This window comes from Carlito syrichta, unplaced genomic scaffold (assembly GCF_000164805.1).
Source record: "Carlito syrichta isolate Samal-C Ts95f unplaced genomic scaffold, Tarsius_syrichta-2.0.1 Scaffold304199, whole genome shotgun sequence".
NCBI lineage: Eukaryota > Metazoa > Chordata > Mammalia > Primates > Tarsiidae > Carlito > Carlito syrichta.
In genome coordinates this window covers 433,035-451,028 of record NW_007248295.1, presented here as the reverse complement: position 1 = coordinate 451,028, position 17,994 = coordinate 433,035, and the positions used below count along the sequence as shown (strand labels likewise).

At 36.0% G+C, this 17,994-nt stretch overlaps 1 protein-coding gene across 1 annotated transcript in view; it reads left to right on the top strand.

The window, feature by feature from the left end:
• Positions 1–17,994, top strand: part of DGKB (diacylglycerol kinase beta) — a gene marked incomplete at its 3' end in the record, with an annotated part of 571,138 nt that overhangs the window by 172,678 nt on the left and 380,466 nt on the right. The window contains exons 4-5 of the mRNA XM_008059499.2: positions 2,502–2,522; positions 15,389–15,542. Coding sequence (XP_008057690.1) covers positions 2,502–2,522; positions 15,389–15,542 — 175 coding nt within the window. The remainder of the gene's footprint in view (positions 1–2,501; positions 2,523–15,388; positions 15,543–17,994) is intronic.

Here is a 17,994-nt window from a genome sequence, read left to right as displayed (position 1 = left end):
AGAAGGGTCACCCAAGCCCAGCAGCTCAAGGCTGCAATAGCTGTGATCATGCCACTGCACTTCAGCCTGGACGACAGAATGAGACTCTGACTCAAAAATAAATAAGTAGGAAATAGGAATAGCCAATGGCGAGAAAGAAATTTTAAGGCCTTAAAGTTCTCTTTAATATATGATCTAATCCAATCCATAAACAAAATTCTAACAATATGATGGCATTCCTGCCATCAATTAACATGTGCAGTTATCACTTTCCATTGGTTGGTCAAATTGACCCCAAAGTTGTTTGGCAAGGATGACTACTCAGTGATGCTCAGTTATATAAGAAAAATTAGACAAATAATTAATCCAGCCTGACTTCAGAATGAATAATTAATCCCTTGTTTTTGAAAATGAACATAACTTGTATCATTCATAAAAAATATATTTGCACAGAGAACTTATTCCTTAGATTGTTTCTCCTCTTTCAAAATAAAGTTGCTTACATGCTAGATACATTCTTTTGCTTATAATTCACTTGAATTACTGAATTTTAAAAGTGCTGTGTTCACAAATTTAATCCAAAGAAAATGTGACCTGTTTAAGTCTATTTTAACAGAGAAGAAATATTAAGTACAATATATGGATAAATCATTTATTTGTGATTCCTGCCTTTGAAGATCATTTGATAGTCACTGTTTAAAGAAATGAATAAGAGAAATCTAAACAACAACCTTAAGAGTCTATACAAGCAGCCGGGCTCGGTAGCTCAGCCTGTAATCCCGCGCTTTGGGAGGCTGAGGTGAGTAGATTGTCTGAGCCCCTGGGTTCGAGACCCGCTTGGCCAACTTGGCGAGACCTCATCTCTACAATAAATCAAAAAATTAGCCGGGCGTGGTAGTGCGCGCCTGTAATTCCGGCTACGTGGAAGGCTGAGGCGGAAGGATCGCCGGAGTCCAGCAGGTTGAGGCTGCGGTGGCCGGAAGCGGCCACTACACTCCAGTCTGGGCGACAGAGTGAGACTCCAACTCAAAAAAAAAAGAGTCTATAAAAGTAAAAATTTTTAAAACGGCTTAGAGATCTTCAAATTAATAAATGTACTGTTTTAAAATAAACTATAAAAATATTGAAAAAATACTGTAAAAGTTAAAGAAAAGTGTATAAAAAAATGAAATGACTTTTCCAGGATTACCAGTTAGGTTTATAACAATAACTGTAATTAAAACCTAGTTGTGAGATGGACTTGGTGGCTCAGCCTGTAATCCCAGCACTTTGGGAGGCTGAGGTGAGTGGATTGCCTGAGCCCGTGGGTTCGAGACCCACCTGGGCAACTTGGCGAGACCTCATCTCTACAATAAATCAAAAATGAGCCGGGCGTGGTAGTGCACGCCTGTAGTTCCAGCTACTCGGAAGGCTGAGGCAGAAAGCTAGCAGGAGCCCAGCGAGTCGAGGCTGCAGTGGCCGGGAGCGGCCACTGTACTCCAGTCTGGGCGACAGAGTGAGACTCCAAAAAAAAAAAAACCTAGTTGTGTAGAGTCCTGATTGAAGGCTGATGCCCTTTGTTCTTCACTTCATTGATGAGGCCACAGGATAAGGGGAAGGCCTGGAAGGCAGCAAGAATGGAAAGACATGGGAGGACGCTGCTTATGTAATGTGTGGCATTTCTTACTACACATGATTATTGCTGACTCATGCTGACTAGGCAAGAGAGTCCTATTAGCTTCCATCTAATCTTATGTGAATAATGCAGTGTTAACAGTATGATTACAACTAGTTTGTAGCAGAGATCCAGTCTCCGTGAGATGGTTCACAGTAAAACACAGTCAGACCATAAGTATAATCTCCTGAAAGTAGTAGAATTTGATCGTGTTGAGAAGCAAGCAGTTTGGTATTGCATGCAATTTTTGTTTTTGGTCTTGGATTTCAAATTCATTCCAAATTGTTTCATTGACACTTAAGAAATGGGAAGAAAATGGCAGATGCATAGAAAGATATGCAATCTTTAGGGACATGGAGAGAGGGTAGGTGTGTTATGCTAATAGAAGAAAACCTTAGGAGTGAGGAATGAGTATTCGTAATCTAATCTATCTTATACACACTGTTACATTTTCTCTAAACTTTTCTGAAAGGTTTTAATCATGCCATATGTGTTATTTATTATATCTATCTCATCTCAGAACCATTTACTTATTATATTCAGAGACTGATCTAGTCACTGGTTCTTAAGTTTTAGATACACCAGAATCATCTGGGGGGACTTGTTAAAACAGGGACTGCTCCCTGCCTCTCTCTCTCCTTTGCCCCAGCTTTCTCAATTAGTGTTTCTGGGGTGGGATTCAATAATTTGCATTTTTATTAATTTCCTACTTTATGTTGATGCCACTGTTTGGAACCACATTTTGAGAATCATGTTTTAAAATCAATTTGTAAACTTGAACGTTTAGCTAAATTATCAGAAATAAGAGGTAATGAGTATAAACTGTCTTACATTAACACATGTATTCTTTCTTTCCTTGCATGCACAGAAACAAGACATTCTTAACCAAGTAAGATATTTTCTTTTCTATTGAAATCTGTTTTTTCTTCCTTAATTATTAAATTGATATGATCTATTAACTAACTCCTCATCTATATCACTTCTGTACCAATAAGATTTATATAGTATGCAAAATTACCTGCAATACTCATACAGTATTTTTTCAAATCAGTCAAAGCACTTGGTACCTTAAAAGGAGTTGGTACCTTAATAGAATTAAAAAGAGTCTAAGTTCTGTATATTTCAGAATTATTATTCTTAATTTATCAATATGTATGAGGATCTATTATAATAATTTATTTAATGGAAGTCTATTTATTAGCTTACAATAGAGGATTTAAAATTAAATTTAAAATGCAATAATAAAGCTTTTTGTCTGTTTTGTTTTGTCTACAGTGCTGTGTTAGAATCTGTGGGGAAGCATAACTGAAAGTTGATGATTTTTACCCTGGTGGAAGAAATAGCCAATCTGTTGCTTTCAACCACTCTCTCCTAGCAAAGCGTTTTGTGAATTTTCAGGTCACTAATTCAGTTGGGTACATAGAATTACAAAATATTTTTGGATGCTCTAAATAGATATTTGTATCTCACTAGAGTAGCTATATTAATTGTCTTCACTACTTTAGAAATATTTCTTACTAAATGCATGAATTGCCTAAAATCATAATATTATCTCCCCTGGACAATACTGGATATATACTAACTGGTTCTTATTTTCAAGTGTTCTGATAGTTCAATGACAAGAAACTCTAAAATTGGATGCCCAACAATTGACATACAATTGATTATGTCACAGTAATCTTGGTGGGCTTATATATAGGTTTTGTATATTTCAATCTCTTTGATGAGGTACCACTGAAATGGCAATTCATTGACTGTGAGGACACTTACTAGTCTCAATTTCAGAGGATGACCTTTCCCTGATTTCATCCCTGACCTTTGTAGAAACTTACTTGTTTTTCCAAATATGGAGTATATAGGCTTTATGATACTGAGAAGGCCATGCCTCGGTGCAAATGGTTATATTATGAGTGTCCAAATTTTGGGGCCGTGTCCATTATATGGCATTTGTTGGGCACCCTTGGTGAACAAATACATCTTTCTGCACAACCTGCTTCTTCACTAGAAGCTGTCTGAAAGCTAGTGTCAAAATTAGCATTAGCTTTTCGGAGGTCAGCAGAAAGAGTTTCTTCCTTCACAGTTCATTAGAAGGCACATAACTTCAGCTACAGAATAGAAGCCATGAGCAAAGCTAAGCATAGTCAAAGGAGGGGGGAGGGATGACGACATGCATATGTTACTGCCCTGTGTGTGTTCTTTGTCTCTCAGTGTTCTCTGAGTGTGAGGTTTTCTCTGTACCTGTTTCCTGTGTGTAGATGGTCCTTGGCGAAGCTGAATTTGCTTTTGTGGCACCCCAGGGGCTTCCTTTATCCTTGCACTTATACTCTGTACTATAGTTTCTGTTAGTGTGTATATGCTTTACCTTCAGACAATATGCTTTTTACCCCTTAATAAGAAGCCTGGGGATTTAGAAGCTACCTTTTGTAGTGCTGCTACCTAAAGTAATATTTTAAATGTCTTTAGCAAGGATAATGACACTGATATAATTATTAACAATGATATAAACATCCTTTTGCTGTAAGCTATAATTATTCTTAGAGAACCAAATTCAATTCTTCCCATTAAAGAAAGCATAAGGAAAGCATAGCCTAACAGAGAAAATGTGATCTTTGGAGTCTGACTGAACAGTGAAGAGAGTGTCAACCTTACTGGGTTGTTAAAAAGGTTAGATTCTACAGTGTATGTGAAATAATTAGCTCTGTGTCTGGCATATACTAAGTGTTCCATGAATGTCTGAAGACTGTGGTCACACTTTAGTGACCAACAAGATTTCATACAAAAATTCTGGAGCATGTACCAAAGGTGAAAGTAAAGATATCTGAGATATACCCCTGATCAAATTTTGTATTCTTAATTTTCTCAGGGCCTTCTTTTTCTCCTTTTCAAGTGAGAAAATATAACTCTGATGTCTTTCCAACTCAAAAATAATTTCTTTCTACCATGAGGTGGGAGTGGGGGACATGATACATCATTTACTTCTCCTGCCAAACCTGGCCACAGTCCTGAGTACCATCCTGGTAGTAGAGAGATGATGTATTTGTTTCATGCAATAGCATGAATAGTTTGTTAGAAATAGAAGTAACATTCTACCCAACATTTCTGCTTCTCTTCCCTAGCACCATGAATACAATTTTAGCAATGTTTCTCTTCTTATATGAAACTAGAAAACACAAGTATACCGATTGCATCCCATTGCATTCTTTACAAATGAGATTTAAAAACAAGATTAAGTAAATTCGGAAAATAAACTAGTAACTCTCCTTAACGTAATGTTGACAGCCAAGTTTGAAAAGTGATATTTAAACACTCTGAGTAGAATATCTGTGCTTTCATTTTTTACAATGACATTTATTAAACAATTTATATAGGAGTTAAAAACTAGCTTCAAGAAAAAAAATAATGCTCGAATCTTCAGGTGATCTTATTGTACTTTTCCAAGGACATGCAGAACCAACATTACCCTGCCACATCTAAATTTTCTTTTAGAGTTTGTCTATTGTTTTTATTTGTGTGTTTTTATCTTAGAAATAGCTTTTTTTTTTTAACATAAGAGAACTGAAGGATACTAGTGGAAAATGAATTTAGACATTTTGATTGAAAAGCTAAGAATGCCTATAAATTTTAAGTTTGTTTTGTTTTTTAGATTGGAAAATATACTTTATTTAGAAAGTAAATTGGAGAGAAGAGAGGAGAGAGAGAGACAGGAGATTCACCTCCCAAAGGTAGGGGAGGGATTCAAAGCTAGGAAACATGGCAGCCATAGCTCAAAGGGCCACATGGACATCCCAGAGTTTAGCAAAGCAATGGAATTTTAAATTTGTATTATAGGCCAAAGAGACCATAAATAATATATTTTAGATGATCAAGTTAAATTTTTCACTTAAAAAATACCTTCAAAGGCAATGTAGACAATAGACTTGAGTAGAAGAAAGGACTAGTTATGCGTTACAGAAGCAATCCAATCGAGTAAGAACACCAAGATGCCAATGGGCAATAGGGTAGGAGCTGGAAGTTGTTGGAACACATTTCAGATATATGACCAAAAGTAATAGGCTACACTATGAATGTCAAGGATGTGATAAGAATTACAGTTAACTCATAGTTTTTGACATTGGGCAATTGAATACCATACCCTTTTATTTTTATACCTTATTTTGTATATTTCCCATTTTTCTGAAAAGGTGGGCCCATTGATGCGCTAGTCAGTGCATCTAATACTAATAAACCAGTGACAAAATATGTTGTACAAGGTATTAACATTGGAAAAAACTATATAAAATTATACTTTGACTAACTATAACATAATGAACATTGAAGTTAGAAATATTTAGATCCTTGGTTTTTTTTTTTTGTTTGTTTGTTTGTTTTTGAGTTGGAGTCTCACTCAGTCGGCCAGACTGGAGTGCAGCAGCCGCTCCCGGCCACCGCAGCCTCGACCTGCTGGTCTCCGGCGATCCTTCCACGTCAGCCTTCTGAGTAGCCGGAATTACAGGCATGCGCTACCACGCCCGGCTGATTTTTGATTTATTGCAGGGATGAAGTCCTGCCAATTTGCCCAAGCGGATCTTGTACCCACGGGCTCAGGCAATTCACTCACCTGGGCCTCCCAAAGCGCGGGATTACAGGTGGAGCCACCGAGCCCAGCCCCTTGGTGCTATTTAGCTTTTAATGTCGGACAATTTAATGAACATTTTTTGTTTCGGTTTCTTTGTCTATAAGTAGGAGTAATTGTTGCTTCTACATACTGGGTTATTGTGAAAATTAAGTAATGGCGTATACATAACTACTTGGCACATTTCCTAAAGCATAATAACATTTAGATAGGTCCCATTATTTGCAACTAACATTTTAATCAAATTTTTAGCATCATTTTTACATTTGGGGTTAATAAAAAAAATCACTGACTAGAAAGATTAAATGAAAAGAGTGGAGGCTTTGAGAGAGATTGATATAAACACACTGAAATATGAGACATATACATGCCGAAAGAGAGAAAAGCATTTGGAACACAAAGAAACTATTAGATTGCATCTTAAATGTATGTGTTGCAATATCGGTATGTTAGATATTGGGTCTGATCCTGTGGGAGAAACAGAAATGATCCAGATAACCTTTGCTATCAGAATGTCAAATGAATAATTTGTTTTACAAATTGCAGACAAAATGCTTCAACTTAGAATTTTTAAGTGCTTAAAATAATTAGTAAATTCCCTGACCCAGCTGTATAATTTTAGTGCTTCGCTCCTACATTTTGGATATGTGCTTCTGGGTTTTACACATCTTCTCAACTTGATGAGAATTTCTCCCAGAACTAACTGGTAGATTTAGGTCTTGATGACTTAAAACCAGAACTTATGGAGTAATATATATTCACAACCCTTGATCATTTAATTATTGTTGGTTTTGTTGATTTTGTTTTTTAATCTGCTATAATATTAAAGATATAGTCATAATCTATTATACTTTGAAATAATCTTATTTTAGATTTATTAAATGAAAGAATATTCCTGCTGAGAATTTTTTTATTTAGAAATTATTATCATCTCACCTGAATCAATTTTTTTCCTTGCTCTTTTGCTTACAAAGAGATTATTGAGTGAAATTACAACATTTGGGGGCAATCCAGTGCTCATACCTCACATAGATAATGATGACCTGTAATACAAAAATGTATGTCACACACTTTGTGGTCAAAGTCACGTTGGATCATATAGTCGATCAGGAAAGAAGTTGTGAGTGAAAATCTCCTTGCCCAGATGTGTGCATTAAGAGAACTTCCCTCAGAAAAATTTTTATAAAGAGAACATACAAGTAAAGCAGAATTAAAAACTGACATTATTAATTCAAATTATATATACACAGGTGTTTAAGACATCTTTATTGGGTTTTATTTCTTAAAGGAGAAAATGACATTGAAGTATCTTATGTGTGTTTCAGTAACACTCAAACCTATCATAGTGACAGCACTGAAAAGTAGACAAGATAGTGTCACACCAGATTAAAACTGTTTCCAGCTAAAGTACAAAGCAGTTAGATACACACCTTTGATTACAAGGCATGCTGAAAACCATGGTAAAAAATATTCGGCTTAAAATTTTTCCAGTCCCTTATTGACATTTTGTAATCACTAGAATAACTTGGAGGCTAGACATGATGGCTCACACCTGTAATCCTAACATTTTGGGAGGCCAAAGTGGGAGGATTGCTTGAGCCCAGGGGTTCTAGACCAGCCTGGGCAACATAGTGAGACATCATCCCTACACAAAATCAAAACATAAGCCAGGCATGATGACACATACCTATAGTCTTAGCTTCTCTGAAGGCTGAGGCAAAAGGATTGCCTGAGCCCAGGACGTCAAGGCTGTTGTGAACCGTGATTGTGCCACCAATACTGCATTCCAGTCTAAATGACAGAGTGAAACACCAATTTAAAAAAATAAATAAATAACTAGAGTCACATTGCTTGCCTTTCTAATGTTCTCCTTACTTAATCTTCATAAATGCTAGTCTTAGTTAAAGCTAGAGTTAATGAAGTATGTGCCTCTAAGGTGGTAAAATATATTTCATCTTCCAAAATTAACTTAAAAGTTAAAATTCAGGATTTTCACACCTTTCACTCTATCTCTTTAAAGAAAGTATCTACGTGACAGCTTTAGGGGACAACCAAGGAGCTCTCTGAAATTTGAAGTAATGAATAGTCAATTGCAGCACAAGATAAGCATAAAACATACAATATTTAAAAATATATTCTCTTCTGAAAGTATTTTAATATTTAAAATGTATGTTTAAAATTTCAGAAAGTTAGCCATGTAATATATATAATTTGGCTCAATGACCTTCACATCAATTTTTAAGATAACATAAGTTGTTGATAGACATTAGAAAGCAAAATTTAAATGGAAATGGTGAAAAAAATGCTAATTTAAATGATCACTTAATTTCATTAGAGTTCTTTTGTACAGTAGCTAACATAATATTTTCCACATGTAGGCACTCATTCAATACTTGTTGATAGATGAATTAAAGTCATTCCTTCCTTTTTAAAAAAAGATATTTACTTAATCTATAATAATTCAATGATTCATTTTTGTGTTTTAATGGTCATTTATTAATTAGTTGTGAGTGCAAATTTGCTAGAAAAATGAAAAAACTGAACATGAGCAATCTCTTGTCTGATACAAAGGAGCGTTATTATGGTCATATGATTCTGCTAAAATATGAGTCAGATTACATGATTTCCTGCTAAAGACCCTCTAGTGACAGTTCCTCTCAGTTCACACTAAAGCCATAATGGTTTTTTTTTTTTTTTTTTGAGTCAGAGTCTCAATCTGTTGCCCAGGCAGGAGGGCAGTGGCACAGACACAGTTATAGCTGACTGCAGCCTTGATCTGCTGGGCTCAGGTGACCTTTCCACCTCAGCCTCCCAAGTGCAAGTAGCTGGGACTACAGGCATATGCCACCATGCCCAGCTAATCTTTTTTTTATTTTCTGTAAAGATGAGGTCTCACTATGTTGCCTAGACTGGTCTCGAACTCCTGGGCTCTAGTGATCTTCTTGCCTTGGCCTCCCAATATGCTGGGGTTTCAGGCATGAGCCACTGCACCCAGACCATAACTCACATTTGATAATCTAATGTCCTACATGATCTACCCTGGTCCACATACAACAAAGATCAAATCTTTGATGTTGTCTTCTATCACTCCAGTCCTCTCCCACTCCTGCTCTCCTCTTGCTCCTACTCACTGACTTCTACATACATTTCTCTTAAACTTGTCTTTATACTTCAGAACACTTAGACTAGTTGTCTTGTCTATCAAGAATTTTCTGGCTCCAAATATGTGCAAAGTTCTCTCCCTTATAGCGCTTAAATCTTTACTGAAAGAACAGCTTCATATTTCCTGATGGTTATATTAAAAACTGCATGCACTCCCCTCAAATAAATACTTATTTTCCTTCTTTAATGGCTTCTAGAGCACTTAATATTATCAGGCACTGTACATTTAGCACATTTAATTTTATGTTTTCTTATTCCCTTTATTGGAAGATAAATTTCCTTATGGAAGGAATTTTGTGTGTTCTAGCAACAGCTTTCCCTCAACACCTAGAATGGAGCCTGCTACAGAGTGGGTGCTCAATGAACATTTGCTAAATATGAGAAAATCCCCAACCCAAAACTGCCAAAAGAAATGAAAGTAATGATGGAGTGATGACATTTGTTTTCATTCACTTTGAATCTGCTTGGATGGATGCTACTGTTATTTCTTTAGTATTAACAGGGATTTAAAAACAAAGGATCCAGATGGTCAGAAATAATAATGGAAGGCATATAGAAACGTGTTTTGAATTTCTGCCAATTTGGCAACAACATCTGAGCAACTCCCTCAGTTTTTATTCTTGCAAATTCTCTGTTATCTCCTCAAATATGTTGAGGCTGCTTCTTAAGGAGGAAAAAAAAAACTATTTTCAAAATTTTAAACATTTGCATGTTTGTGCTCCTGTGTGTTTGAGCTTATATCAATCCTAACTTTAACATTTTCATTGTTTTGCATGTAAATGATCTTCCAAAACCAACACTCAAGCTGTTACATGATAGCTATAGAAACCTTGATCCTATATTAGACAATTTCCCAATACCGGGGAAAAAAAATGAAACTCTGATCCTAAATTTGAAAATTTTCTTCTAAACCATGATCTAAGGAAAACATATAGGTGGAGGACAGCATTTGTTTATCAGACATGTTTAATAATTTGGACAGTGTAGAATTTTAGGAGATATTTGAAAAGTTTTTACTAACAAGAAGAAGGAAGATGGGTTAACCAGGAAAGGCATTGAAGAAAAATTTCTCAAAAATTGGAAACTTTGAGTCAGCTAATTTTTGGCTATAAAGAATTTTTTCATTCTTTTTTCAGTAATACTCATATGCTTTTATTTTTTAAAAAAGATATGTTTTTAATTGTTGCTATATGAAAGTAGTAATTTGTCAATGTTGCCTTATAGCAAAATATCCAAGACACACAAAACCTGAAGTTTTGATTTGGAAAGATGCAATGGACTTTACAGTTTTCTGTGCCAATAAAAAGGCAAATTAAAAGGATAAGAAAATCCACCTAAGCTCAGAACAGTGACTTTCTTTTACTTATTGCTTTTCATTTATTTGTTTTACATACTATGTGCCCAAGGATATGCTAAGTGCTTTATAACCATTTTTATTATTTTTATACAACAATTCTGAATGGTTGATCTTACACATCATTTAACTTGGAGAAAATTAAGGCCTAGAGTTGTCAGAAAATAAAACTAAGCTGGGTTTTGCTTGTTGTACAAGGGAGAGCTATATTTCAGAAAGTTCAGGAAGTCTTCCTGAGAGCTGACAAAAAAGGGCCAAGCGGAATGTATTGCTCACTAGGAGGGATGCTAGACATTTAAGTTCTTTTTTTTCCATTTTGGTTAGTCATTTTTCTGTTTTTTATTATTAAATCATAAGCACTGGTTTTAATGAGGTTCTACGTGGGTTACGCAAGTCTCTGTAAAGAGCACATGCTTGGGATTTGGCAGATTTTTTTTCTTTAAATAAGTAGACAAAATTCCTTGTCCCATATCACTAGGTGTTGAGAGGAAGTATCCAAATTTTCGACACAGTCATTTCATTTGGAACTGCTTGTGTACCTTTGTTGTTGTTTGTTGTTTTGCTATGTTACCAAGTTAAAATCTTGGTTTAAAATAACTGTTTTGAAGTATAATTCTGTTCTTTAAAAAGACCTAGAGAAGCCAGGCATGGTGGCTCATGCCTATAATTCCAGCACTTTGGGAGGTTGAGGCCAGAGGATTGCCTGAGCCCAGGGGTTAGAGATCAGCCTGGGTAACATGGCAAGACTTCATGTCTATAATAATTTTTTTTAAAAATTAGCTGGGCATGGTGGCGTGCACCTGTAGTTCCAGATACTTGGAAGGCTGAGGTGGAAGAATCTCCTGAACCCAGCAGGTCAAGGCTGCAGTGGCAATGGGTGAGCCACTGCTTTCCAGCCTGGGTGACAGAGTGAAACTCCTACTCAGAAAAAAAAACAAAACAAAACAAAACCTAGAGAAAAACTTTCAGCAATTTCTAGTCCTTTGCTCCTTTTAGAAGTTCACATTTTGGCCGGGCCTGGTGGCTGAAGCCTATAATCCCAGCACTTTGGGAGGCTGAGGTGAGAGGATTGCCTGAGTCCAGGGGTTAGAGACCAGCCTGAGCAACTTGGTGAGACCTTGTCTCTACGATAAATCAAAAAATTAGCCAGGTGTGATAGCAAGTGCTTGTGGTTCCAGTTACTTGTAAGGCTGAGGTGGAAGGATCGCCTAAGCCCAGCAGGTCAAGGCCATGAGCCTGTCGCTGTACTCCAGCCTGGGCAACAGAGTGAGACGCCGACACTTAAAAAAAAAGTTCACATTTTAAACAACAACAACAGTGAACCAAGCGATAACTTATAAAATGCATGTGTGAGGTAATATGGCTTTGAGGCTTGTTCTTTAAATATTGTTTGGAATTTAGAACATTTAAAAGGATAATTCTTTACACAAATACTGTTTATATTTATTTAATTACTTACAGTGCTTACTAGATGCCAGATGTCATTCTGGTGCTTTAAAAATAGTAAAGAATATAATCCTCCTAAAAAACCAAAAGGTAGGTACAGTTTCTTTCTTTTCTTTTTTTTTTATATTTTGAATCAGACTATCACAGTCACCCAGTTTGGAATGCAGTGGCACACTCATGACCACCTCAACCTTGACCTGCTGGGCTCAGGCAATCCTTCTACCTCAGCCTTCCAAGTAGATGGAACTATAGGCACGCACCACCACACCTGGCTAATTTTTCAATTTATTGTAGAGACGAGGTCTCACCAAGTTGTCCAGAATGGTGTCGAACTCCTGAACTCAGGCAATCCTCTCAACTTGGCCTCTCAAAGTGTTGAGATTAATTTCATTTTTATGTTGAAGAAATTGAGGCACAGAGAGTTTATTTTTTTAATTTAATTTAATTTTAAAGATGTAGGATACAATTCAGGGTTAGGTATATAAGTGGTCATCATACAGATGAATTTTGAGTCTCTCATTGGTCCTCACTTCGTCTGGTTTGGGATTAAATAGCTTTATTAATGTTATATCCCCCTGCATCTCCCCCCGCCCCCCAGCAATTTTCTGCTTTGCCAACCCTTTCTTATAGTATTATGATAAATGTTCAGGATCTACTTATGAATGAGAACATGTGGACCTCAGTTCTTTGTTTCTGTGATAGATCACTGAGTATGATAGAATCTAAATCCGTCCACGTTGCTGTGAAGTCCATAATTTTGTCCCTCTTTATGGCTGTGTAATATTCCATCATGTATGTGTACCACATTTTTTTGTTCAGTCCACTTTCGATAGGCAGTACAGTTGGTTTCATGTTTTTCCTCTTGTGAATAGTGCTGCAATAAAAATGTGTGTGCATGTATCTTGTAGAATGAATTGAGTCCCTCTAGGTATATTCCCAGAAGGGAGATTGCTGGGACATATAGATACCACCTAACTCCAGTCAGGATGGCCATCATTAATAACTGAAAAAACAGCAGATGCTAGAAAGGATGCAGAGAGAAGGGTATGCTTTGGCACAGAGATGTTAAATAAATTGTCCACAGTTACACAGCTGGTGTGGGATCCAGGAGTTGATCTAGGTACTCTGACTTTAATGACCACGCTCCTGATCATCAGCTATGTTGTAACAAAGTGCTGACTACAGAAGACTTAGGGCACAGGAAGAAGTGCTACCATAAATAACCTTGCTTCTAACCACGATGGCTTGGGGCATTTTCATCCCACAAACTTCCTGTAACTTTGAGATAATGTCAACTCCTGGTTCTTTATGGGACTTCATATGTGTTGAGGGCTATCGAGCAATGCCCATGCATCCAGAATTGTTGGATTATTATTCCTTGTTAGTAGACCATCTGCAAGGAACCCTATTAGTAAGATTATTTGGATACAGTTGTCTGACTGTTGGCCTCATTGTCGTATTTTGAAATGTTGGCTGCATTTCATTGTGGCAAATTGCTTTTTGGAAGTACTTCTTCTACCTGAGGCTATTCTTTCTATTTTTATATTACTCATAGTTTTGAGTTATGTAGTTCACTTCACTAGTAGAATTGGCAATATTCTGTGTAGTGGTGGCACTTTTATTAAATATGGGGAAAAAAGTGAAGCTTTTCTTTGCCACCAATATAAAAGTCTGATGAGCCCTTGTAAAAATGAATGTGTAAAACTAAACTAAACTGAAAAGTCAAATTAAGGTATAGGTATAGTCTTTAGTTAATAAATATTATTAATAAACAAAATGAAGTTTTTGGTCTCTCCTTGTATTGTTTGAGATTATATTAGGTAAAAATGCAAACATAATACATGTTGTTCATTGGCACATTATCTAATCTATAAAATTTTACTTTCTCTAATGATATTCCTAAATATCATATTCTATTTTAGGTTTATCCTAAATAACATAATAATAAAATTGGTCATTCTCTATGACCTCCCCCAATATTGTTACATAGGAAAAATAAACTTTTTTCTATTCCCAAATAGCAGTTTAGGTAGTGAATTTCATTCTCACCTGCCAGGAATTTGAACAAAATTAAGAGCACCAGTCGGCCAAATTTCATTTTTGTCCTATTTTTACTCTCATCTCAGTACATCAAATCGGTTATGAAAAAATTGTGCTTCCAATGCTCCCTATGATGTCCATTTGTCCTTGTACTCTCTCAGATGTGGCTCTATTCCAGTTTCTCATCTGTGGCTCTTCTAGTCCTTTTAAATGCCTTCCTGGATAGGACCCAAAATTTGATAGAATCCACTGGCTTTCTCTTCCATGTGGTCTACATCTGTTTCCCAGAAAGCACTTAGGCACCGTTGTCCCTGTGATCAAGGGGGAGGTTTTGGCCAAGCTCAAAATAGTACCATTCACTTGTCTTTGTCCCCAAAGCACCCACACTGATGTCCTCAATTTTCCAGACAGGAGTCAGATCCTGATCCATGGTCCTCATCTGCTGGGAGAAACCAAGCTCTTCATGTGGCTCCCATGACTCTCTCTCACTATGTTTTAAGTTAGAAAGTGTCTTCCATCACCATTCCCCCTAGTGGTCATGGAGACCCTCAACGCCCAATTCTCTGCAAATAAATGTCTAATCCTTTATAGTGCTTCAGTGAGTAAGGGAGTATGAGAATGTCAAAATATGTGTCTTTGGAAAGTCTGCATATGAAGTTTTGAAATGTTTATCAGTCAATCTTAGTGTTTAGCTGAACTGTTAATGATAACTTCGTTTTACAATTATTAAAAAGAATTAATGACTATTAGTGACAAGCAAAGGAGATGGAAAATTCCTTAATTCTGTATTTGCTTTTCATGTTTATCACTTGAGTTAATCACAACAATTCTGTTGGGTTGGGAATATTATTCCCAATTTACAGAGAAGAAAACTAAGTTTCAGAGAGTAAATTTTTTTAAGATCATACAGACACCGTGGAAATAGAAATATCTGCTACACAACCACAGGTAAGATATGTATGTCCTATCACCAGAGTCAGCCTAAGGCTGCCCACCTCATTTCTCAGATAGGTACCTTTTTTTTTGAAGATTTGTATATAAAAATTGTTTAAGGTCATTTCTATTACTAACAATTTTGAACATAGCACATGATTTTAACATGTGACTGGATCTTAATAAATATGTTCTAATTTTTTTCCAGACAATAGATTTTGAAGGTTTCAAACTATTCATGAAGACATTCCTGGAAGCTGAGCTTCCCGATGATTTCACTGCACACCTTTTCATGTCGTTTAGCAACAAGTTTCCTCATTCTAGTCCAATGGTAAAAAGTAAACCAGCTCTCCTTTCGGGTGGTAAGTTTATTTACTTTTAAAATGTATATAGAGTAAAAATCTCAAAGGCTAATTCGACATCAAGTTCTCATAAAAGAGAAATGATAGTTTGCTTAAAATTTGTCTTTATTGCAGGATTTATACTTTCACACTAAGATTGTCTAAATCATTTAAAATGTCTCTAGTATAATAATAGCTAAACATTAGAGAAAATATAATTTATTATCTATCACATGTCTTGGAATTCTGCTTAGGTAATAATTTTAAAAGATATTTCTATCACACTTGAAAAACTGCTATTCTAAAATAACTAGAGAAATATAGATAGCTGTATATTGGAGAATGTAGTCACAATGTAGTTGTGTCTAGAAAACTTACACTATTTTATATCTATTGTGCTAACTATCAGTATACTTTCACATTTTTAGATTTGTAAGCTCAGAACAGAGTTTTGATTTTCAAACTTTTGCCACCATAGAGTTGGATGGTTCTCTCATTATGAGTAGTTTTTTAGAGACGTATTAATACCTGTTGTATCAATTTCCCTCCAGTTAGAAAAAGAGAAATTTTAATGTGTTACAAGAGAATGTAAAACAAGAAACTGGTTCAACAGTGTTAGGGAATTGAAAAAGCAAAACAATAATACTGAGGTCATGTAGATAGAACCATAGCAATCATGTGATGCCCCAGTGTTGGGGTAATCAAGATCCCGCAGCCTGTAGAAAGGACCTCTTGGAGATAGAATGGAGTTCTGAAGTGAGGGTGTTGCCTGGCAGATCTAGCCCTGGGCTTCTGTGGAGAGGGTACTTCTGGTTGACTGTGGTAGCTTAGGAGTTCAAGAATTTAAGGAGCTTAGATCTCATATAAGACTGTATCACTGTGGCCTGCTACTGGTTCTGTAGCCAGGAACTCAGGGTATCTTTGATGGTATGGAGAAAAGCTGGAGACTAAGTCTTCTTACTACTGGAACCACGTGGTACAGGGTTGAAATACTGGAGAGATTCTTTAGAAAGAGCAAGCCGCTTCGCTGGAACCACTACCCTTTCCTTCCTCCTGCCGTCTCATCTCTCATTAGTGGTCCCTACGGAGCAACAAGAATCCAGCTGGCAATAGAGAGATGTAGTCTACAGCAGTCTTTCTCAGGCTTTGATCTCAGGACCCTCTGGAACTCTTAAAATGTATTGAGGACCTAAAAGAACTTTTGTTATGTGGGTGATATCTATTGATATTTACTGCATTAAATATGGGATATTCTAAAAAAATAACAACAATAAATCCAGTACATGTTAACAAAAAATAGCTTAGTTTTTTTTTATGAAAAAATAACTATTTTGAAAAAAAACAGTGAGAAGACTGCATTGTTTTACACTGTTACGCATCACTTTAATGCCTGGCTTCATGGAAGACAGCTGGATAATCATATCTACTCCTGTGTTTCTGTTGCTATGTCATATTTCATGTAGCCTCTCGAATACTTCACAGTATACTCCCAAGAGAATGTGAGAAAGAAAGCAAATAATATCTTAATATTGTTATGAAAATCATTTTGACCTTATAGATCCCCTACAAGGAGTTCAGCAATCCCAGGAGAGCCTTGAATCTAGAGTTTCAGTCCTCTAAGTAGAACACAGATCTGTTGGCACGGTGAGAGGAGGACATTAGTAACTGGCATTCTGATAAACAAAAATTTAAAAACATATAATTAAGAAATAGGTGGTTGAGTCGCAAGCAAAACTATCAGATGAAGAGTCCACAATATCGAGTCCTATGTCGTGCTACTTTCCCTTCTGGTTAATGATGTAACTTATTTTTCTAGAGAAATCATGTGTTGGCACAAACTTTTTAAAACAAGAATACACTTATTACAAGATTATCCTTCAAGACATAGAACAACTAACATGCTACCATAATTTCTCATCTCTTATAAAATAATTTTAGTACCTTAAATAATTCCCTTTCTAGCATGGATTGAGAGTCCCCACCATACTTGCTATTTTTCCCTGAATGTGTTTTAGTTGATCTGTTCTTAAAGTTTGATATTGAAACTTAATAACGTTTGGGATGAACATTTTAAAATGAGACAAACCTTACTTTGGTCTAGAAATGAAAACTTCCCCAGTCTTCACTTCATACTATGAATATATTACACATATACTTTAAATGGGATAAAATAACAAAATTGTCCTGTATTTAATTTTATGTGAGACAACACTGTCCTTGGATTTTTAGAAAAAAGACGTGGTGATATTTTTTGATAATGTCTTTCTAAATAACTGGATCAGACATGGAAGAAACAGAACAATTATAAGAATTTAGGTGGTTTTGTAAGGAATTCAAATCTCAAACTTCCTTTCTTTTCTAATAGCATATATTAAGTACTAAATTGTAAATGTTAGATTTATTAAGAATAAAAAATTTAGCCGGGCTCGGTGGCTCAGCCTGTAATCCCACGCCTTTGGGAGGCTGAGGTGAG